General features: G+C 52.7%; 1 protein-coding gene across 1 annotated transcript; it reads right to left on the reverse strand.

Moving 5' to 3' along the window:
• Positions 1-3,527: 3,527 nt before the first annotated feature.
• Positions 3,528-19,778, reverse strand: LACTBL1 (lactamase beta like 1). The gene is made up of 8 exons (XM_024554545.3): positions 19,670-19,778; positions 19,320-19,374; positions 14,809-14,944; positions 13,442-13,551; positions 11,467-11,624; positions 10,085-10,323; positions 6,292-6,397; positions 3,528-4,974 (listed from the first exon to the last, which is right to left on the reverse strand). The coding sequence occupies exons 2-8, from the start codon at positions 19,329-19,331 to the stop codon at positions 3,993-3,995; spliced, it is 1,743 nt and encodes a 580-aa protein (XP_024410313.3). The 5' UTR covers positions 19,332-19,374; positions 19,670-19,778; the 3' UTR covers positions 3,528-3,992.
• Positions 19,779-24,344: the final 4,566 nt, after the last annotated feature.

Genomic DNA, 24,344 nt, shown 5'->3' on the forward strand with positions numbered 1-24,344 from the left:
CGCTTCCTGCGCTACCTGTGGTGAAAGGCCAGGCCTGCTTCGGGGGAGGGGGATTATTTCTAGTGTCCAGTCTTTGCAGATCCAGGCAGATCCAGGCAAGAGAGGAAGTCAAGGAACAGAAGGGCCAGGGTGTCGGTCGCATCATCCCACGTGGTTACCGGGAGCATCAAGAGTCCTGCTGGGGAGGTTCAGGCCCTGACAACAAGCCAGGAGCTAGGGCCTGAGGGGCAGGGACCGCTGAGTTAAAGGGAGGAGGTCTGAAGAGGACGCAACAAGGAGGGTAGGGGCAGGTCTACCCGAAGGCCTGGGGTTCACGCAGGGAGAGCATGACAGACCCTGCCTTGCAAGACCTGCGTGAGAGTGAAATAGTGAACGGGGGTCAGCATGTGGAGTCCTGGCAGAGTGCCCGCAGAGAGCCTGGCACCCAGAGGGGCTTGGTGTTAACTCCCTGTCGGGATAGGAAGCAAGGGGATGAAGATGGAGCTAAACCTCCCATCCATGGAGCCACTCTGCCCCCTGGGGGCAGGGGCTGGTAACAGGCCAGAGCTGAGTCCCAGGGAGGAAGCTCCGTACCCTGGACCTGGTGGGGAGGGGTGAGGATTTGACTCCCTGGCCACCCCCCCCCACCCCCGCTCCTCACCCCAGCTGAGGTCCAGGCCAGTGTGGGGAACTAGAGATGCAGTGATGGGGCAGGAAGCAGCAAAGGTTGAACCAAAGCTTATCCCTCTTCAGACCTCCCACTCCTGACATTAATACCGTATTGTGCTGTGTATAATGCACACCCTCGTGTTTGTGCACATTATACATTGGATTATTATACCCATTATTACACCCATGGTACCCGTGTAGAACGCATCCTTATTTTTCCCTCAAAAATTTGGGGGAAAAGTGTGCATTGTACACAGTGAAATACGGTAATGCTGTGTCTCAGGCCAGGCATTTGGTCCCAGAATTTTCCTATAGTGAGAACTCAGGAGCAGCCAGTCTGGTGGAAATGAGGGACTAGGGAATTTTTCTGAAGGTTGTAGTTACCTAACCAGTGTGCTTGTCTTTATTCTTTTTTTAAAGATTTTACTTTTTTTTTTTTATAGAGAGCGGAAGGGAGAGGGAAAGAGAGGGAGAGAAACACCAGTGTGTGGTTGCCTCCCACACGCCCCCCCCCACTGGCTGGCAACGCAGGCATGTGCCCTAGACTTGGAATTGAACAGGTGACCCCTTGATTCGCAGGCCAGCACTCAACCACTGAGCCACACCAACCAGGGCTGCTACTTGTCTTTAGATCGGGAGTTTGTTGGGGGTGATCTGGGGGAGGGGCCCAACCACCACCCACATTTTGTCACGGATACTCACAACCATCCAGAGGTGGTTACTACCGGGGTGTGAGCGCTGTCGAGAGTGTATCAACCGACTCCCCAAAGGTAGTTCACAAATGTTGGTTGACATTTTCGTTCAGGTTAAGGAGTAAGATAACAGTGGAGCAACGAAGGTGTATGTTTGAACTTAACTCATTCCTCAACGGCATGAGTCACTTCTTTACTGAATCAGATAATAGTTTCAAATACTGGAAGAGTATTTCCTCAATGTTTTGTGCTATTCTCCGAATCACACTTTTAAATTTAATCTATATGAACAGGTTATCCAACACTTTCTTAGGTCTAGACAATCAACAAAATGATAAATAAATCAAGTCTTTATTTGCAGTAACTGCCATTTTCCTTGGTGTAAATACTCCCACCAAGGCCAATTTCAAACTACCAACATGAGTTAGTGAACACCAGCTCGGGAAGAGATGCTCAGTAACACATCACGACAAAGTATTTCCAGAATTCAGATAGAATAGATGTAAATGGTAAATAACCTTAAAACATAGATAATAGCAACACAGTTAAATAATCAGGAACTGACTGACTTAGGAACTGACTAAGGTCGAGTCTGTTTTTGATACAATTTATGTTTTCATAAGTTTATATAATTTAATTTTTAATGGTGGCATTTAACCACTGGGTCACAAAATCCCTGACACTGTAACTGGCTCTTCCAGCGGGTGTGAACTGGCCCAAGCCCTGCAGGAGGCTGCTATCCCATCTTACAACGGTGGAAGCCGAGGCTCACACAGGTGGGGTGTCTTAAGTGCCCAAGGTCAAGCTGAATGTGGCGGCCTGGTGGGGAAATGCCCAGGTATATTTTACTCTGAAACTGAGCTCTTTCAGCTCTTTCCTGGATTTCCAAACTCCATCTCAGAAAGGTCTGCCACCCTCGCTCCCCACATCTTTTCTGTGACACTACAGCTCTTCAGTACTATATACAGAGTCCCTCTTCCTCCTCTTTCTTCAAAACCAGCCCTGAGGCCGGACCCTTCCTCACACTGTTCCAGGGACACTGAGCCCTGGAGTGAGCCTCTGAGGCCGCAGAAGGAGCCCCTTTGTCCCCGGGGACAGTGACGCCGGCTCGGCACACACCCAGGTGCCCTACCCGGTAAGCCCATCGTAGGTCATACCTCCCGATACAACCAAGAGTGGTAGAAAGAGCTGCGGGGTCCTGAAAGGCCCAGCTGGAACCTCACAGACCAACTTGTGGCCTTGGGCAAGTCTGAGTGAAGTGAGGCTATAATCTCTGCCCTCCAGGTTGCTCTGACAATGGCCTGAACACTGCGTGACTTCTCTCCCGATTTCCTTAAATGGTGGGATTTGGAGGATGCCAGGGCACCTCTCATTTGCCCACCCCCCACCCCCAATGCCTGGAATTCCACCACCAAGGGTCTCACCCTGAGTTTTGAATTCCATCACTCTTGGAGAAATAGCTGAGAAACCCTGAGCACTCTCAGGCATGAGTCTGGCAGGCTTCCTCCCTGGAGGCCCTGGGCTCATCCCCTCTTCCCTCTCTTCCGCCTCCAAGCAAGAAGGAGCTATGGCCCGACCACCCTGGCATGAGGTCCACAGCTGGAGGCCTTGGCTTGGGTCTTCCCTTTGTGGATTCTTAATCTCCCCAGAAGGGAAATCCCAACACTCTGCTTCCCCACATTACCTGCAGTCCCCTCTAGGTCATTCTGAGAGGCTCAAGGCTTACTGCAACAGCTCTTACTGTGTCTGTCCTTGAGATGTCCTAGCCCCCTCCCCGCTGCCCATAGTGACCACTAACCCTAGGCCAGGGACTGGCTGGTGGAAGACTGTCAGAGGACTTGACCTTCATCCTGGCTCTGTCCCTATATCCCTGGGTGGTGGAGGCACGTTGCCTCCCCTCTCAGAGCCTCATCCATCCCCCCAGCAGACATTTCTTGACTGCATTCTCATGCCGGGCACTGTGCCAGGCCCTGGGGTACACCTGGGAGCAGGAGAAGTGGAGTCCCTGCTTTCCTGAACTCCACAGTGCTTATTTAAGCAAATAAAAGAAATGATGGCAGATCGCCCTTAGTGCTGGGAAAGAAGCCAGTGGGTCTCTGTGGTACCATCAGGGAGGGCGGCAGACTCAGACAGAGTGGCAGAGAAGGCTTCTCTGGAGAGGGGAATGTGAGCAGGGAGCTAAAGGATGAGAAGGCGGCAGCCCTGTGAGCCCGAGGAAACACAAACGCAGAGAAGCCTCCACTCCTTACCCCGGGAGGGAGCACTCCCTGGGGGTTCTTCAAACGCTGCTCTGCGCAGTCCTGAGTTCCAAGGAGGTGCCCAGGGGACTTCCACAGGAGTCAAGGCTGGCACCTCCTCCAGAATGAGCCTGCTTTTAACTGTCTTAAAGATCGAGTGTAGATGTTGCTTGAAACAAAGTTACTTAGCTGAACGACAGTCAGAAACCACTAGAAACTCGTCTCACTCGTGACCCCATGCATAACAGTATGCAAACCAGCTGTGGCCCGGGGATCACATTTGCGGTAGCGCTGCCTCACCTCACTTGGTCAACTACTCAGCTTCTCTCTTAGACATTCCTGTTGCTTTACTTTCCAAACCTAGGTTGGAAAGCTGGTAGGGGAGGCAGGGGAGGCTCCACACAATGCCCGGGGTTCACTGGGTCTTGAACACGGGCTTGCGCTGCAGACGCAGCACCCGGTACGTGTTAAGGCCTGGTACGTCAAAGCCCGGGGACAGCCCATGGCGGTCTAGGGGGTAGAAGTTGACCAGCTGCCCATGCTGGGCCTCGAGGGAGAGCCAGGTGTCGCCCAGCGGCAGCGCGCACGGGAACTGGCGGGCCACATGCAGCTGGAAGACGCGGCCTCGCAGGTGGCGCAGCACCAAGGTGCGGAACGCTGGGGGCACCAGGGCCTCGACGCGGGGCCCGAACTGGCGCAGGCGCAGCTCGCCCGCCGGTCCGGAGCGCACCTCGTAAAAGGTCAGGTTGGCGAACGTGAAGTACCCGGTGAAGGGGCGCGCGCTGGGTGGCGGGGCCGGCCTGCGCTCCGCCTCCCGGAGGACCCTCTCCATGGCCGGCAGGAGCACATCGTAGGCCTGCGCCACCAGGTCAGGCCCGGACGGCCGCGGCCCGGCCAGCAGCAGCACGAGGCCCAGGCGCAGCGGTGGCACCAGGGAGAAGGTGGCGGCGTAGCCATCCAAGTCGCCGTCCTTGCGGACCACGCGGTAGCCCTTTTGCGCATGGAACTCCCAAGGGGTGCCAGTCTCGTTGGCGAAGTAGGCGCCGGGGCAGGCCAGCAGCGGTGCTAGCAGTGTCTTGGCCGCCTCCGGCCCCAGGATCCGCTGGGGCCCGCTGCCCAGAAGCGCCATGGCCAGCTTGGCCAGGTCGGCAGGGGTGGAGTACATTTGGCCTGAGGGGCGGTACCAACCCAGGTCGTAGAGCGGTGCCGGCCTCCCGCTGCCGTAGAAGCCAGCCGCCAAGCGGGCGCGGACAGGAGGGGTGAGGTCGAAGCCTGTGTCTGCCATCCCCAGCGGCTCCAACACGTTCTCCAAGATCCAGCGCTGGTAGTCACCCTGAACCGTGTGGGCTGCCAGGACGTGGGCCAGAAGCGAGAAGGCCAAGGTACTGTAATGGCACCTGGAACGGGAGGGGTGGAAACTGGATACAGCCCAGGATGAACATCTCCAGACCCTAAGTAGCCTCTTCCCGCCTGCTCAAACTGTCCGAAATGCCACCAGAGTGTCATTGGACTGGGTGGGTCAGGAACCTGCTTCCCTGCATCCCAGATGGTCAGACCCAGCAGAGACTACAGAGATCGCTAATTCTACCTCGGGAAGGAGGAGGGCCCAGAGGGCGGCAGAGACTTGCCCTGGGTCTCACAGCAGATAGCGGGACCGCAGGGCTGGGCAATGCACCTGGTCAAACAAATCTTGCTGGTCCTTTACACGTCAGTACCGTTTACTTTAGCAAATGCAAAACTAGAGTCTTAGACTGTTCTGGGGGGAGGGGAGAATTCTAGCCATCATGTAGCTCAAGGATGAGAAACCGGAGGCAGGATTCACCCCTCCCTTCTCTCTAGCCGTGGCAGACACCGACAATCTGTAAGATGTCTCTCTTCTTTTCCGGGAGAGGAGCAATTCCAGCATCCACAAATCCTTTTAGACATTCCCAAACTCTAGTGCGACCTCTCTTGTTTACAGACAAGGAAGGTGAGTTTCCAAGAGGCAAAGTATCTCCTCCAAGGTCACACAGCAAGTTAGTGGCAGAGCCGAAAGCAGAACTCCAGCCTGCAGATGTCTAATCATACCTGGGTCCTTTCTTCCTCAAAAAGTGGCACCTGAGATTCAGCATTTGGAGAAGCAGAGGGAAAATCTGAAAAAGGGCATCATTTCCCCCACCCCAAGAAAAGTCCAGCAGGCCTGGTAGGGTGCCTCTGAGGCAGGGGAGTGCCCGCTGTCCTCTGTCCAGCCCCTTTGCTCCCAGAGTTGGGCTTCTCTGTTTAGTGGCCACCCAGCTATCCACTCCCTGTCTCATCAATAGCCCATTTATTTCCAGGATGGACTTGACAAAAATCTGTATTTATCTTGCTTATCTATTCACTGATAAGAATGCTCACTGTGGACTCACAAGAATGCAAACTCCATGAAGAGGGACCTGGTTGGATTTGTTCGCGGCTGTGTCACTTTAGCACATTCTGGGCATGGAGTAGATGCTCAATAAATGTTGAGCTGATGAGTGGAAAGAACTTGAGGTTCAAACAGAACCTGCCTCGCTGTACCACTCCCCTCTGGGCCTCAGTCTTTCCAGCTGTGGAATAGGAGCTGGATTCAGTGACCCCCCGAGGTCTCTTCTGGCTCTGACCACCCAGGATGAGGTGATGCAGTCTCTGTCCCGGGGGGATGTGTCTCTTGGGATGTTCCTGACATTGGCGGAGCATCAACGCGCATTCCTCACCTGGTTCCCGGGTCTGCTACCAGCACATCGTCCTTGAGCAGGCTCAGGGCCTCCTGGGTGCTGCCTCTCCACAGCAGCGAAGTGGACCGCAGCCTTCTGGGCAGCCCTGGGGAGGAGCAGTGGTCAGACCTGCTGGGCCAGCTGAGGGTGGGATGATGGGCCTTTGGGTGCACTAACCCCCAACTTCCATGGGTTGAAAGATAACAACAACAAAATTGTCTAAAGAACAAAAATAGTCTAGGGTGGACTCTAACCCTGTTTGTGTTCACTGGGCCACTGAACCCCCCAGGCCCCAGGCCTCCACCCATACCGTGAGTGAAATAATTTCTCTGTCATAGGGATGGCGCAAGGATTAGGTGAAATAAAATGCTCGGCATGGTGCCTGGTCATAGTAACTGCTCAAAAAATAATTATCGTCAACCATAGAAGTTTGATTCCATACAATTCTTGAGATCAGTGGCCGAACAGCTTTGTGGAACTGGCTCTGCTAACCATGTGGACTTTTCTATTTATTAGATGTGACAAATATTGGAAGGATCACAGGGTTGGGGTTCTTGCCATCCATCCACTCAACGATAGATTTCAAGCCTCCGTTTTGTGCCAAGGACTGTTCTGGGTACCCGGGATTCAGTAGTGAACAAAGTCTCTGCCCACGTGGAGTTTACATTCTAGTGGACGGGACAGACCACAAACAAATACATATTTATGCTATGGAGGAAAATAATTTGGTCAGAGGAAGACCTCGCAGAGGTGACCCTTGAGAAGGTAAGAGCTGGAAAAGGCAGAGGGAACAGCAAGTGCAAAGGTCCTGAGGCAGGGATGTCTTGGCATGTTTGAGGAATAACGTGGAACAGCCAGTGCGGCGGGAGAGGAGTGAGAATGGGGGAGACTTTGGAGGTGGAAAATATTGAGGGTGTGGGTACCAGATCCTATAGGGTGCTACAGGCTCCCAGAAGGACTTGGCTTCTTCCCTGGGTGGCATGGGGCCACTGCAGGGGCTGTGAGCAGAGGAGTGATGTAATCCGACACACAGGTTGTCAAGGTTGCTCTGGCCGCTGTGCAAACACAGACACCTGGGGGCAGTGGCAGAAGTAGGGATGCCTGTCAGCACACTTGGAAAATTCCATGTTTAAATGATGGTGGCTTAGACTAGGGTGCTAGCAGTGGAGGTGGTGAGGAGTGGGTGGATTCTGGACATATCTGAGAGTGGATCCAACAGAATTTGCTGCTAGAGAGGGTGTGGAGGGTGGGGAGGGGGAGCTCTTAGGATGACTCTAAGGCTTTTGGCCTGAGTAACTGAGGGGTGGAGTCCCAAGTCCTGGATTTAAGCTCTGACTGTAGCACTTCTTGCTGTGTGACACCAGACCATGTGCTTTCCCTCTCCGAGCCTCTGCTCGTCTTTAAGTGGGCTGAAGCCATCTGTAGTGGTTTTCCTCCAAGGTGTTGCAACACTTAATTAAGAGAATGGAAGAAAAGCTCCAAAAATGGGAGAAAGCTCTGGATTCGGACGAGGGTCCATCGTAAAAGACATTGAGAGCCTAGAATGGAGTTATTTCAGCTGCTGTACGCTCGTCTGGCCCCTTCGGGCTACGAGGAGACCTGACCAAACACTTAAGAGAGCCCTGGGCTGTGTCCTGGGTATATGAAGAATAATTCACAACACACCGTAGAGGGAGCCCTGAGGTCAGATTAAAAATAGGATGGATTGAACAGGAGGCTCACAGAGTTTAAACCTCAGAGCCCCTCACCTGCAGGGCCCCTTCCAAGACCTGCCTCTAGTTTTGAATTTATAGCACTGTATTCTTACAGAGGACCCCCCAAATTATATCCACATCAGGCCCCACTAAACCTAGGTCTACCCCTGGCCGCAATAACTGGAGTACCCGCTGTGTGCCAGGTACTCTGCTAAACACTCTATACTCATTAGCTCATTTAACCCCCCATAGTAGGCCTGAACTCCCGTCATTTCCCAGAGGAGAAAAACAAGGCTCAGGGAATTTAAGTGACCCGCTCGAGAGCACACAGCTAGGGGGAATTCCAGGGCCCATGCCCTTCACCACCAGGCCAGCCTCCTCCAAGGGCTGGTCCGGTCCTGCTGGGCTGCCTCAGGGGACCCCCCCACCGAGCCCCAGCCACATCCCCTGACTGAGACTCAGGCCTGAGCTCACTTTGTAAAGTGACGGAACGGTGGGCACTTGCACAGAATCCCTGCCCTTTGGGGTGATAGATTGGTGACTGCAAATTTGAGCGATAAAGGACATTTGGTGGGGGGAGGCACGGGGTGCCCGCATTCTCCCCCTCAGCTGGGTTATTCACTATGCAGCACAGCCCGGCGGCCGCCCACACACACACCTGCTTCAAACTGACGCTCCTCAGTCACAGGTGGCAGACGGACATGTAGGCCAGTGGAGGGGGCTTCAGAAGCTTCCAGAGCTACGCCGCAGCATCCAGCCTGTTTTGATCCAGTCCTGCCCAGTACCCCGGCCTGCTCCTGCCCTCCCATTATGCCACTTCATCTCGGCTTACTGCATCACCACCATTATTATGATCATCATATAATTTATTTTTAATAAGTAATTCATTTACATTATCCAAAATTCAAAAGACGCCAAAGGGTCCACGATGAAAATATTTTCTCCTACCCTGTCCCCAGCCACCCAGTTCCCCTCCCTGGATGCAACCCATTGTACCAACCACTTTAGTTCCCTTCCAAAGACATTTGAGATACACACACACGTGTGAGTGCTGTGTGTGTGCATACACATGCATGATGTACATGCATTCATGTGGATGTGTGTGCATTGTTTATACACATGGTAGTCTAGCACATATGCTGTGAGCTTTTTCCCCACTTAACATGGTATCTTGCTCTTATCTCAATATATGAAGAACGTGGTTACCTTTTCTTAAGGCTGCAGAGTATTTGATTGTATAGCTGTGGCATATTTTAATAATTTACTCCCCTGTTTATAGATCCTCAGGTCGTCTCCCTCTTGCTACTACAGTGCTGCAGTGAGTAACGACGTACACACCTCCTTACTGCATGAGTGAGTCCATCTCCAGGAGAATTTCCTGGAAGTGTGATTTCTGAGTCAGAGGATATATGCATTTTTAACTGTGGTAGATATGACCGAGTGCCCTCCCTACAGGTTGCGCCAACGTAAATGCCCACCGCTAATGTAGAAGAGGGCCTATTTTATCGTGACCCCCGCCAACCCCGTGTGCCCAGCATCTGGGCCTTTGCCAGTCTGAAAGGGGGAAGATGTCTCTCGGTAGTTTTAATTTGCATTTATTTTGTTATGTGTGAGGTTGAGCGTCTTTTAATATTTTTTAATATTCTTAAGGGCCATTTGTGGTTCCTTTTCTGTGAACTGTCTATTCTGTTCCCATCCTTTACCCATTTTTCTATTGGGTTGTTGGTCTCTGTATTGATTTGTGGGTGATCTTTATATATTAAGGGAAATTAGGTCTTCATTAGAGAATTGTCTACAAATATTGACTTGTTGACTTGTTCTTGACCTAATAAGCAGATCTTGACATGTCAACTTGCTTTTGGCCTGCCAACTGATCTTGATTTGTCCTCTTGATCTAAAAGTCCCAGGCTTCACCTCAGCTTTTGCCTCACCAGCTCTTTCTACCCCCAGCCCGCTGCCCAGGGAGGGTGAGAGGGAGCTATGGCTAGTTCAGGAAGCAGAGCAGAGAGTGAGCCTGGCCTGGCTAGATGAGAATCTGCTCATCAGTTCCCCCACCTGAAATCTTTGGAGCCAAGCAAGATAAGTTCAGAACCACTCACCGGAGAGTTGGCTGGCCATCCTTCGGAGGGTGACGGGTGAAGGCCTTGGGACTGGGCCCACCTCCTCCAGCCCATCCATCAGCCTCTCTTGTTGGGGGGCCGAGGCCACACCCAGCGGGTTGTTAATGGTGAAGGTGCTGGCATACCGCTCCAGGGGGTCATCCAGAGAGGCCACAATGCCCTCTTCCCACAGGCGGTACAGCATGAGGACCGGGAAGATCTTGGAGACACTGGAGATCCTGGACAGTGTTGGGGGCACAGGGCCCATCCTGTTGGTCCCACAAGCCATCTCTACCCTGCGCCCCAGGCTCCAACTTTCTAGCCTTCTAGGAAAGCACTGAGTCCACCTCATCCAGTGGCTCAGCCGGAAATTCACCAGCCTCTGCAGAACTGGCTTTGGGATGCTTGAGAATATACCAGAGGCAGCGGGGCTGGGCTGGTTGGAGACTCTAGCCCCGAGTATCCAACCTTTTGGCATCTCTGGGCACACTGGAAGAAGAGTTGTCTTGGGCCACACATTAAGTACACAAACACTAACGAAAACGGATGAGCAAAAGAAAGGTTTTAAGTAAATTTACAATTTTGTGTTGGGCCACATGTGGCGTGCTGGACACCCCTGTGGCATCACCCCAGGGCAGACCCTCCCCCAGGGCCTTCTCACTGGCTGAGTGGTCTTAGGCCAGTGCTAGACTTTCTGAGATTCGGTGTCCTTGTCTGTTTCACAGGTTGTAGAAAGGACTGAACAAGACTGCACACATCAAGTGTTTGGCAACATACCTGACAGGTAGTAAGTGCTCAATAAATGGCAGGAAGTATACTTATCCCCAAACTTGGCCCCACTGTGAATGGCTCAGTGTGCGGGATGCAGTGTGAAGGGAACTGCTATGATCCCCCCAATTTCTCTGGGAGCAAATGCGCTCACTTTGCATTGCGAGCTTTAAGGAGCTTGCAGGCAAACCTAGGAGGGGAGACTCTGTGTGCAGCAGAACATCCCCCAGTGGTTTCCATCTGGGCCACTGCTGCCAGGTGTCAGGGACCTGGGGCCAGAACCCAGAACTGGTTCCGTTTCCATCGTGGCACACGGAGGTGAGGGACGGATGGGACACGAGGGAGCCTCTTCTAGTTAGGGAGGTTCGGGGCTCAGCGCTCTCCAGAAGGGACTCCTCCCTGACCTGTTACCCCTGAGGTGTGATTTTGGGCACTCACTGGTCCCACCTGGACCTCAGTCTCCTCATCTATTAAATCATCAGGACTTCATAAAGGGCCTAACAGCCTGGATGCAACCCCCCAGTCATGATTCTCTTGAGTCCCCCTACCTCCTAGGTACCCCGCCCTCCCATCCCTCGCCCCTTCCCCAGCACCCTGGAGGTCGCCCAGCTGACCGGTACATAGTGGACTCATTGGGGGGTCTGGAAGCCGGATCTGAGCCGTTCTTCTTCCCGAAGTTCCCAGTCCAGAGCACGGTGTCATTGTGGATGACAACTGCAGATATGGCAGCCAGCCCTGGGGCAGACAGTGCCCCACGCAGGGTCCCGTCCACCTTGCAGGAGAAGAGCAGGGGGTTCAGAGGGTGGGTGCAGAGACACACCCCACCCGTTGTCTGCACACCTGGCCTGTTCCCACACCGCACCCTGCACACAGCACCCCTGCCTGGCTCCCCTCCTTGCTCCCCTCACCCAGGGAGCCTCCAGAGCTTGGGTTCCCAAGCCATGCCCCTGCAGTGGGCCCCCACCCTGGCTGCAGTCAGAGCAGCTCCCCTAGAATCTGTTTTATATGTGGGGCTTCCTCATGAGAGTTTTGTTCGAAGAAACATTTTCTTGGCAAAATATAAAAGAAAGCAGACAAAAGTACCGATCTAGTCAAATCCTTCCTTGTCTGATGCCCTAGAAAACCTCCGATAGGCCTAGTCTGATCCCCTAGTGTTGGCAAATTCACTGTTTCTAGAAGGCCCCTAAGTTCTCTTTGAACATTTATTGAAAATACCTCATTCTTTTCAACGATGACATGTAATGGTGGCAACAGCAGCTAACATGTACCGGCATTTAGAACGTGCCAGGCCCGGAATAAAGTGATGTTCACATAACGTCTCACTTAGTCCTTGTAATAAGTCAGTGCTCATTTCTCCCCATTTGGCAGATGAGAAAACTGAGTCTATGAGATCTACAAAGTAACTTGCCCGAGAGACTAACGCCTAGTGGAATCAGAGTTAGAACCCCATGCTAACTGCAGCCCCAGTTCTTAACACACTGCCAGGGCAGCCGGCCGAGGGGTTTTCCATGTCCTGAGTTGAGTTCTGCCTACCTGGAGCTTCCACCGCTGCACTAACCTTGCCTCTGAATCTCAGTTTGCTCCTCTGTAGGCAGTGACTCACATGGTGTTCACACACAGAGGTGAGCACGTGCCAGGTGCTCACCAGCAGGCAGCCACGGGTACTACCGTTGCTTTTTCTTTCATTACTGGACGGCCCCCCCACCAGGAGCCACATGGCACACTTCTGTGCCCTGTCCTTCACACCAGCTGTTCGCGCATTTGCAGACGGCGACTGTGGCTCTCTGCCTTGGCCTGCACCTTCTCTTACGTGGAAGCACCAGCCTCCTTCCCTCCAGCTGTTCCTCGGGTGACAGTTTCAAGTCCCCCCACCATGCTGCTGCTCATTCACTTCTGATCATGTCTCATCTGTCTGTATGTCTCCTAAGGTGAGTGACCCGAGTGGCTGGGGCCTGACTGGCGCAGAGCCGAGCTAGCTGACAACCCCCTCTACTGTTCGGCCATCCTCAGTGGTAAATGTTATGTTTGCCGGGGGGGCCGTATTTTGCAGTGGCGTCTGTGATATGGGCTCTGTCATCCTCTCCAGTCTCATCCTTCTCCCCTCTCCACCTATGCCCTGCCCCCAGATTGAATGTTCTCGTAGTTCTCTCTATGTGCCTTGTACCTACTCTGCTGACTGTGGGTCTTGGCACCTGCTGTTCCCTCTATCTGGAGCACACACCCTTCACTCCCCCAAGCTCCCTTACTGTTCACATGCACATCTCCTGTTCACATCTCAGCTTACACACCACTCCTGCCAGAAGCCTTCCCTGGCCCCAGGATCAGTTCCTTTGTGCCCCACAGTCCCCTAAACTTTCTCTGTCCTCACTCTTACCCTGTGTTATGAGTATTCAGTGTCTTGACTGTTCCCTCACTCCCAGACTAGCAGCTTCTTCTGAAGAACAGGACAGTATCTTCTTGTCAAGTCCCTGGTGACTAGCATAGTCGGTGCGTGCTCAAAAATTTTGTGATGAATGAATGAATGCCAGTCCCAGTGTAGAGCTAGTGCCCCCTCTTTATCACCCAGCACCCCCCTGGGTCATCACTGACCTTTTCCAGGGCCTCCTTCAGCACGGGGAGAGGGTGGGCCAGGGGCACAGGCTCAGGGTGCTGGGGACACATCCTCACAGGGGCAGAGGTCGTTTCTGGTCCCAAGGAACCTGCAGGGGACATCATCAGTGGTGAGAAGGGGACAGAGATCAGGATAGGAGCCTAGTGGTCATCCTGGCAGAGGTGGGAAGGTGTCAGCAAAGGCCAGAGCCATACCCTCCCAGCTGGCAACAGCCTCGCCAGGAGATACCAGGGTACAGAGAGCAGCCATGGGTATCACGGGGCAAAGAGCAGAGTATGCCTGGAGAAGGGACGGTTCCACACGTGCCAGCTGCTGCTTGACCTTCGAGATACTGATTAGGCCACAGTTTCCAATGGCAGCCCTTCTCTCTTGCACGACCAACCTCCTCCTTCCACGTGATCAGCAGACTTAGACGAGTTCCCCTGCTTGGGGCAGGCTCAGCCCCGTGTGTCTGTCTGCCTCTCCTTATCCAGCTCCGATTATATGTTTGGGTGGAGAAGTGGACTTGGGACCCCACATAGGCTTCAGGCATAATGTCCGAGGGACAATTCGTTCTGTCACCAGAGCCGTGCCTCTGGGCACGGGGAACTTGAGTCTCACTCTGCTGTGATCTGACTGTATGGCTTCCCTGGAACCTCGGGGAGAAGGTTGGGGCCTTGGCAGAGCAGGATTCAGGCTGAGGGATCATCCCAATGGCCCCCAGACCTCCCCCCATCCTCTGAGGGTGGTGTGGGGGTGGTGAGGGTACCAGCACCCAGAGGTGCTGCACCCTTTTCAAATCCTTCCCGAGACTACCCAGCACTGAGACAAGGCTAGAGGTTCACTATGGCCACGAATTCCTTTAGCTCCTCACACTCTTGACTCTGGCTGGCTTTGTGACTTGCTTTGGCCAAAAAAGTGAGGCGGAATTGATCATTGATCCTGTGCCTTCCAAAATTTAGGTCTTAATGGTCCTTTGCTCCCTGAGAATATCGCCTCCTCCTGGACAAGCCTGGGATAGCAACCTTGAGAACGACAGTCCACAGGGAGGGCCAGACCCAGCTCTACCAGCTGACTTGCCGGCTGCATTGGAGAGAGTTCAGGTTAGACCAGCAGCAGAACTACCAGGCAGCCCACAGATTCATGAGAAAGAATAAATCACTTTGTTTGGAGGTGGCATTAGGATCCTCATTTTATACACAAGGACATCAAGGCACAGAGAGATCATGTGGCTGGTCCAAAGACACAGAGTTTCTGTCTCAGTGGAGGTTATGAGCGTCCCCTAAACCCCCGATCAGGAGTGGCAGCTCAAAGCCCACAAAGACCACGTGGGTGGGGAGAAACTCAAGGGGGCTGCTGCACTCACCGGTCTTCAGCTTGGGGAGGTAATACTGCCACAGGAAGCAGCCAGTCATGAGCAGGGAGAGCAGGAAGAAGAAGCTGCAGGAGGCTGGGAAGAGCCACTTCCTTTTTAGTTTCAGCTGGCTGAGCCGCCAACCAGCCTGGAAGGAAGAGCACACAGGGCGTGGCCCCATGGGGGTCAGCCAGAGGGATGAGAGAGGGGGACTCCCACCCTGGCCCCTCCTATGCCTTAGGTTCACCCAGGCATCATGGAAGTCCAAAGCTTGGAGTAAATTTCACACCCATGAAACCAAGGTCCTTCCTGGTATGACCCTTCGAGAGCTCGGCCATGCGCGTACCTCTGCACCTCTGTGCCTCTGCATAGCCTGCTCCTTCTGCTGGGCAGGCTCGCTCTCTTCTGCGTACTTAGTGATATGTCTAAGCCAACTGAAATGCACTCCCTCCGTGACACCTTCCGCAACTCTCTTCACCCAGGTCCCCTCCAAGGCACTCGGAGAAAGCCTCCATCTGGGGCAGACCCGACTGTCTCCGTAGTAGAGCCCTTGCTCAGCGGCTGTTAGCCGCTCTACCTAATGGAGGCCGCGTTCTCCAAGGAAGGGGCCACTTCTCCGCTTTCCTCCTCTCCTCCACACCTCCTGGTTTGTCCCGGTTGGTTTTGTTCACTGTGGTATTCCCAGTGCCTAGAGCGGTCCCCGGCACATCGCAGGCCTTAAAGAATGCTCGTTAAATGAATGGATGGATGAAAAGAAAACATTCTAGGCAGAGTTGCAGCTTTCTGTGTACCCTGTAGGAGATTTAACTCTCCTCCCCGCCCCCTCCCCCCCCCCCCCCCCCCCCCCCCCCGCCAAATGAAACACCCGTACTGACCTTGGTGTTTATTGTCACACATGCTTTTATTCCTTGACTGTGTTTAGGCATCCACAGAGAGCGTGTAGGGTGGTTTTGCACGTTTTAAATCTTCTATAAATGAAACCCTACTGTATTCTCCTCCTGCAGCTTGCTTTTTTTTTTTTTTCCCAATTTGATACATGTAGTTCGGGATTATTCATTTCAATTTCTGTGGAGTATGTTGTTGTATGAATATACTTCATTATGCAACAGAGCGTGGAGTTGGGCCAGGCTGCCTTAAAAAGGTGAGGATTTTATTCATTTGAGGTTGCGTCTCTGTGCCTCTGAGTGACATTTCTGGGTGGTAACGCATGGCCATCCTCAGCTTCTCTCCAGTGCTCTCCAAAGTTGTTCCAGTTTACACTCCCCCCACCTGCGATTCTCATTGCTCTTTTTAATCTGTCTTTTTCTGGATCACTAATAAGGTCAAACACCTTTTCATGTGTTTATTGTATATATTGTGTTTGCTTTTCTGTGAATGGACTGTTTTTATCCCTATTGTTTTCTTCACTTAGAGCTCTTTATCAGTTCTAGGTACTCTTGCTTATGGCTTATTTTGTTATGTTGCGTTTATGGTGACTTTTGTTGAGAGGCAGGATGGTGTAGTGGAGAATCTGTGGCCAGAATCCTTGATTTTGAATCTTAGTTCAGCCACTTCCTGGCTGTGTGACCTTAAGAAAGTTATTTAACCTCTCTGCTTCTAATTCCTCTCCTGTAAAATAGAGATGGTAATAGCATTTGCCTCAAAAATTTGTCAGGATTAAGTGAACTTATATTTATATATATATATAAAGGACATCTTGTCTGACACTTGGTAAGACCTATTAGCTGTTACTGTTGAAGAGAGGGCTTTTCTGCTGGCTTTGGTTGTTGCCAGTCAAATTTATCAACACTGTTTGCTCTGTGTGTGTGTGTTGAAGGTACTTAGAAATCCTTTTTACAGAGGTCTTAAATGTAGATTTCTATACTTTCACACAAAAATGTTCTTGGTTATGGTGTAAGGAAGGGATCTAATTTTTTTCATATGGATAATCGGTCATTTCAGCACCATTTATTAAATGCCCCACCCTGTCCCCCACTGGCTCCTGTGCCACCCCTGAACCATACTCGTGTCTGCACTTGCTGACACCTGCTTCCTAGGCTCTGTTCCCTTCAGCCTCACCGAGTTTCCGTTCCATCCCTCTCTGCCCAGTCCTCCACTCTCTTCCATAACAAGGGCTGTTCACTTGCTATGTGCCAGGTGCTGTCCTACAGGAAACAGTCTGGCCAGAGAGGCTTTCTGTGGTCTGACCCCGACCAGCACCATGGACCCTTCTCTGCCTCGGCTCCTCCCCTTTGCATCCTTATGCTCCCGTGCCCTGCATTGGTCTCCTCTGTGCCTTTGCACCTGCTGGTCCCTCTGGCTGTGCTTTTCCCCTCAACAAACTTGTGTTCCTCCCTTCAAACCCATGGGCAACTGTGAAGCCTTCTCATTCTCCCCCAGACAGACCCGAGGTCCCCCCGAGGTCCTGTCCTCTCTGTGCACACCCCATTACCACATTGTAATAGTAACCTGCCCTGGTTTCTCCTGGCTTCTTTGTCTGGCTCCCGACCAGGTGGCGAGTGTCCCTAGTGCCAGGATTGTGCCTTACATCTGGAAATCTCACTTGACTTCGTCACCATCTTCCAGCTCTAGAATCTGGGGTTTATACTGAAGCCATTCTTTATTCATGATTTTCAAAGATTGGAAACAACCCAGGTGTCTTCCAACTGGTGAATGCATAGACAAGCTGTGGTACATTCAAACAACGGCATACTGCTCAGCAAAGGAAAAGAACGAACTACCAATACACGCACTGATGTGGCTGGATTAAAAATATACTGTGCTAATGAAATAAGCCAGACTCAAGAGACTGCAGACTGTAGCCTTCCATTTTCATAACATTCTGGAAAAGGCACGACTGTGGGGACAGAAAGCAACTCAGTGGCTGCCCGCGTAGAGATGGGGTAGAGGACAAAATACGGAGAGGGGGGGTTGGGGAGGTGATGGAAATGTTCTATATCATTTTTTTAAAGATTTTATCTACCTATTTTTTAGAAAGAGGGGAAGAGAGGGAGAAAGAGAGGGAGAGAAACATCAATGTGTGGTTGCCCCTTGAGCGCCCCCTACTGGGGACCTGGCCTGCAACCCAGGCATGTGCCCTGACTGGGAATTGAACTGGTGATCCCTTGGTTCACAGGCCAGCACTCAATCCACTGAGCCACACCAGCCAGGGCCAATGTTCTATATCTTGATCAGGTGGTGGTTATAGGACTATATGTAGTTGTCAGAATTCATAGAGCCGTACACCAAAAAGGATGGATTTTATTGCATGTAAACTACACGGCAGTTTTGTTTTTTTAAATGAAGCCATTAGAGATCCCAAGAGCCTGCAGATGTCTCTCCCTGGGCGTCGGAGGAGTGAATGGGGCTCTCAGGCACTGCGGCAGGCCTGCGTGGAAGGGAAGTGTGAACCTGCTCCCCTTGGAGCACAAGCACAGGCCCCTGGGGCAGGCACCCGCGCAGGACCTTTCTGGGTGAAGAATGACGTGCAGGCAGTAAATGACTTGCTGAGGCCACGGACAGCAGGTGATGGAGCTGGGGTCAAGCTGTGTCCTGTGCACCACCCCGCCCTCTGCACCCCCAGCTTTTAGCTCCCCTCTGGGGCCCAGCCTCATCTCACGTCTGCCTCCAATCTCAGGATTTATTCCAACAGCCCCTGCGGCGCAGCCAGTATTTAACCGCTAAGCTGCTCGCCAGCTGCTCACATTTGACTTACAACAGCCACTGGGAGTCTCTCCCCTCTCCCTTCCCGGCTGGAAAACGCTGGCAGGGGGAGGGCTCAGGAAGAGCCAGGCTCTCCCAAAGCCCTCCCTGACCACAGCTCCCCCAGCTCCTTCCACGGTATGCTCTCCAGCCCACAGACCCCCCACCTCCTCCCTCCTTCTCACCGCCCACCTTGGGATAGCACTCCTTGTCCAGTCTCACATTCAGACGCAATCCCCAAGGGCAAGCTGTGTGCTGGGCACAGTGCTTCGCCCTGAGGCTCCGTGCCCGTGGCCAACACCTGTCCCCCGTGGAGCCCGCAGGACAGACACAGCGGTCAGACACAGGTCTCCGGGCCCAGGCGAAGCACGCCTGGATCCCAGTTCTGCCCTTACTAGCTTTGGACAAATGGCTTCGCCTCTTTGAGTCCCAATTTCCTCACCTGCATAGTGGGAATGACCCTTGTTCCTACACCCCATAGAATTTAGGTAAGGACAGATGAGAGGACGCATGCAAAGCCCCTCGGAAGCTGCCCACCAGTCAGCAGCTAGTGCCGTTACACTAATTTCTCTGGGAGACAGATGTAAGCAGGTCATGGGCACAGAGCTCGGGGGTGGGGAGCTGGGGATGAGTCGTGGTCACTCCAGTCAGGGGCCTGGAGATGTGGAATGGAAGAGGAGCAGTTTCTGGTTTGTTCTGAGAGGTCAGCGAGTTAATACACATAAAACTCGAAACGTCCCGGCCTGTGGTGCACACTCTAGGAATGACGGGGTGACAGTGGAGGTGCTGAGGGGTGGTCTGGGCTCACATTTGAAGCAGGACTATGTGGGGCTGTGCCTCACCTGGTTCCTCATTCTGTCCGAGGCGTGGAAGATTCCAGCTTGTTGACGGTCAAGTCTACAGCCCAGGAGACAGTGTGAGTGGGAAATTCAGTTAGAAGTGTGAAGGCAAAGAGAGATCTTGGGGTAGGGGGGTTGGAAAGAAAGGAAGGGGACAGGGAAATGCTAGGAGGAGAGGGAGGCCAAGCACCCCCCCTCTTCATGGAGCTCCACCTCAAAGGCAAGCCAGCTCAGAAAACCTGCAAGGGCGCCCGCCCGTCTCACTTAAGCACTGAACACCCCAGATTCCCCCGTCCCAACCGAGAGAGCTAGTCACCCTGTCAGACCCCCAGGGCGCTGAGTCCCCAACTCACCCTCTTCAGCAAGGCTCAGGAAAGACAGGGCAGTGCAGGCCCGGCCGCGGCTGGCCCGTGCCTCTCGGACCCCCTGAGTTCCAGAGGGCAGCAGGGATGGCTTCCGGGCTCCCGGGGGCTGGCAGATGTGGAGCCTGATTTCCCCCACACTAAGCCCTCTGTGCCCTCCGCCATGGGGATTAGTTCCTGGGGTTCCCAGGCAGCGGGGGTGGGGAGGTGAGGACAGGGAGGAAAACATCTGTCAGGGAGACTGGACAGCACCACGTGACCCAAGATGCTCCAGGCTGGTGAGCAAAGGAACAGTCTCTCCAAAAAGAGTCTTTGCCGAGCCCAATATAAAGAGATGATGGGGACGGCCAGCAAACAACCCACCCACAGGCCTCTGAGCCTCATCCACCACCCACACTAGCTCTTCAGCTGCCTCTGAGGAGCCTGGGGTTCCAAGGAACACAGTTTGAAGACCACTGGGGTCAGCCTACTTGTTAAACATTCAAATCCCATTTCTGTCACTGCCTGCGTAGCCTTGGGCAAGTCACACCCCCTTTGTCTCTTCATCTATAAAATGAGGACAATAGTATCTTGGCTTGCAATGTGCCTGTAAAGCAGGTAGCCCAGGACCTGCATCTGGTGAGACTCTAAAGGCTCGCTTCTTGTTGTAACTCGGCTTTCATGCCACAACGTCTACCCAGCCCCCGGGGCAGACGTCAGATCTTTCTCCGTGAACACTTAGGAAGTCACTACCCATTGATTTCACATTGGCACAAAAGAGAAACGATGTTTGCCTTCTTGGCACTAGATGGGAGCGCACAGTGGAATTAACTGGTGGTAATTTAAAAATAAAAAAGCCATCCACAGTGAGAGGCAAACAAGCATTGGCTGAGATCAGTAAGAACAGCTATTCGGGAATCATTAATTCAGGCAGAAGCAATGTTCTAATGAGACGAATGAGGAGGCAAATAATGTTCTAATGAGGAGACGAAGGCAATGGGTATCTGTGAGAAAGGGGAGGGGAACAATTTCATCAGAAGAAGGAGGCATTTCTATGGATGTGGATAAAATAAGAGGGTGATGTTAATTCTAAACGGTATTTTAAATTTTCAGTCCACTGGTGATCAGTCACTAGTCATAATAACTGCTTACTTGTTATCTTTGCAAATGGTCCTTTCGCAAGGCACAAGGGTGTTTAGGCCCTGTCCCAAGGTTATCTGGCCCTGTTTTTAACATTCCAAGGTTTGAGGTATGAGGCAGCTCCCCTGGCATGGCAGCTGTGGCTCCATCTTAAAGCGGCTCCATTTATAATATCGTTTACACTGGCGAGCTTTTAAAACTCACTGCTGTCTCAGTCCCCACCCCTACCCAGGGACCCTGAAATAAGCCTGGGAGCTTTTCAAAACCTCTGCTGTCTGGGTCCGACCCCCAGAGATCCCCAGGGGTGCCAGCTGGCCATCCTGATTTTTGAAGACTCCTTGGTAATTCTCCTGTGTGGTCAGCATTGAGAACCGTTGCCCAGACCAGTGTGTCTCTAACTCATTTTACATGTGTGCAGGAATAGCCCGGCACTGAGTTAAACTGTAGGCTCTGAGTCAGTGGCTCAGGCGGGACCCGAGAGTCTACATTTTTCACAAGTTCCCTGGTGATGTCGATGCTGGTCCCTCGTGGTCACCCTTTGGGGGAGCAAGGCTTTGCGATTCATGGATCGCACCGGTTTTTACTCCGTTATCTCAGTTGCCTCCCAGCCACCTTGCGGTTGAACGGGGCTTGAATTATTATCTCTGTTTTGCTGATGCCCAGGGTTGGGCGTGTGAATGGGTGGAGGCAAGCCTTCCAGATCTTCTTCTATATCCCCTGGGCCAAAGAGCTGGGCTGGCCTGGAAAAGGGGGTTAATAAATTAGAGAAGAGAGCTGAGTGGTTTTACCCAAACTCCGCATTGTGTGGCTGGGGGAACAGGCTCTGGGTGGGGAGGCCCCGTAGCTAGTTTAGTGAGTGCAGCAGTGCGGCTGGGAGCCAGGTGGTGTCGTTTTACCTGGCTGCTTGGTTCACCTTTCCTGAGGCTCCCAGCAGGCTGAGCAGGCTGCCTCTGGGTCACAGAGCAATGACAGTGTGCCAGATACAGGTGCTTAGTGCTTTCTGTCACCTCCTCTGGTCTTCAGTACAGTCCCCGGGCAGGCTCTGTTCCGTCCCCACTTCACATGCAAGGACATGGATGCTCAGAGAAGTGAGGCCCCAGGAAGCGGCTGGACTGGGATTTGGGCCCAGGAATCCTCCTTGCTGATTCCCAGATACAACCGCATCTCCCACGTGGTCTCCCCATCAGACAGAGGGTCCTCCAGGGCAAAGACCACGTCTCATTCTGGTTTGTGTGGCCAAACCAGGGCTGAATGTCTGAGTCAGTTCATGCACTCCAGGGTTCTGCACCTCTGCTGGCAACGACTCTCACCGCCAGGACACCAGCGCCCCTCTGGGAGCTTGCCCCTTGCCCCTTGCCCCAGCCTCAATGAAGTCTTTTCTGACCACCCAGACCAAGCCGACCTGGACAACCCCACCCTTCCCAAATTTAGCTAACTGGAATCCATAGCCTGTCATACAGAAAAGTGGCCACATGGTGGCAGTAGATGCCCATGTGTGAAATCCTCTGAAGACTAATCTGGTCCTTGAGTGCTTCTCTTCCTCCAGGTATTTGTCCAAGGACCTTCCTCCCTGAACCAAGATAATCTGGGCAACAGCCCCTTGAAGGAGGAGTTGTTCATCTCTTTGTGGCTGAGAGATCATATAGTCTTTTGCTTAAATAGCCTTCCATGGCTGCCCACTGCTCTCGGGAAAAAATCAGTCCTCATCTGCATAGCCTACACCTCACCCAGGGGACCCCTGAGTCAGGCTGCCAGGGGTCAGATCCCAGCTCCACCATGTACTACTTCCAGGACTCAATGGGGTTTCTTGGCTTGACTTGGGCCTCAGTGTGCTCATCTGTGAAATAGGGGGACGAGATGGAAGCTACCCCCTTGGGATGGGAGCAAGGATTACATGAGATAAGGCACCTAAAGCACACAGTAGGTGCTCAATAAACATAAGCTGCTGTTACTACCACTGGCCTCATTTCCCTCTCCTCCCGGGCCCCCACAAATCTTCCCCCTGGCCCCCACAGATCTCCCCCCCTCTCCATCTCGCCTTCTGCCCCACCCTTTCTCCCCTTCCTCTCCCCACCTTTCCCATTCCCCTCTTGATTCCTCCTCTCACTTCCACTCTATTTTCTCACCTCCACCTTTCTTCTTCCACTTTCTGGACTCAACCCAACAGTCCCAATCCTTCTCCATGGGGTTTTTGGATTTCTCTTCTCTGGGGAAAACGTTCAGATTTTGAGAACTAGGAGCAGAACTACAACACTAACAGCTATACAGAGGATTGGAAGGGTCCCAAGTTCAAGTGGACTAGACTTCAGAGGCTCCTCTTTGGTTCCTTTCTTTGCCCTCACCTGAAACTTTTTCTTCAAAGGTCCTCCCCTCAAAGTGGCCTGCTTCCCATAGGATGTTGAGGTCACTCTTTTGTCCCCAAATTCACTCCAGAACACTCCCAGAGAGAGTAATCAGTTGCCTCCACCCTCAACACCAGGGATGTTCAGAAAAAAGAATGTGGCTGAAAAGCTATCAAGGACAAGTTAAACTTTAAAAAGGAAAGTGTCTTATGAAGATACTTAGCATTTTCCCCAGTCAGGCTCTGGTTGATTATTAACGCATCTGTTTGCTCCTGAACCCATGGAGTCATTCACCAGACACTCTTTGGGGGTCTGCCGTATACCAGGGGTTGCACTTGGGTCTAGAAGAAGGCATGATGGCAAAGCAGACACAGCGACACATACTCACTGTCAACACACATTTATGGAGCACCTACTAAGTGCTGAGCACTGTTGTAGGTGCTTGAGATATCTCAGTGAACAGCACAGACCAAGATCCCTGACCTCCCAGAGCTTATATTCTAGCAGGGGCAGCGTAGCAAATAAACTAAACAAAATATTAGAAAGTGACGCCTGCTGTGGGAAATAAGTACAGCCAGGTTAGAAGGGCAGATTTTAATATTAAACTGGGCACTCAGGGTGGCCTCATGGAGAAAGGAGCATTTCACAAATCAGCTAAAGGAAGCAAGGGAGTGAGAGGTGCAGACAGCAGAGGAAGAGAGTCCATGGTGGGGGGAACATCCAATGCAGAGGCCTTAGTGTAAGAGTGTGCCTGGCGTGTTAAAGGAAGATCACTGGGAGGCCAGCAGCAGGAGCAGACTGAGGGCCAGAGCAGTAGAAAAGGTTGGAAAGGTAAGGGAGGGCCAGGTCATGGAGAGCCTTATAGGCCACAGGGACTTCAGTTCTCTGGTGAGCTGGGGAGCTGGGAGCCCTTGCAGGGCTTAGAGCTGAGGAGTGGCTTGACCTGACTGACATTTTTAAAGGAGCACCTTGGCGTCTGTGCTGAGAGCAGACTACAGGACAAGGGTGGGGCAGGAGGCCAGGGGTTCATTCAGGTGAGAGGCCGTGGTGGCTTGGAGCTGCGCTGGAGGCAGGGAGAATGGCCCCAGATTCTGAATTTGCTCAAAGGCAGAGCCAATAGGACTTGTTGAGGCCTTGGAGCTGGACGAGAGGAGAGTTAGTTGGGAACAACGCCAATGTTTTTGACCTAAGCGACCGGAAGGCAG

The sequence above is a fragment of the Desmodus rotundus genome, chromosome 3 (assembly GCF_022682495.2).
Source record: "Desmodus rotundus isolate HL8 chromosome 3, HLdesRot8A.1, whole genome shotgun sequence".
Classification (NCBI taxonomy): domain Eukaryota; kingdom Metazoa; phylum Chordata; class Mammalia; order Chiroptera; family Phyllostomidae; genus Desmodus; species Desmodus rotundus.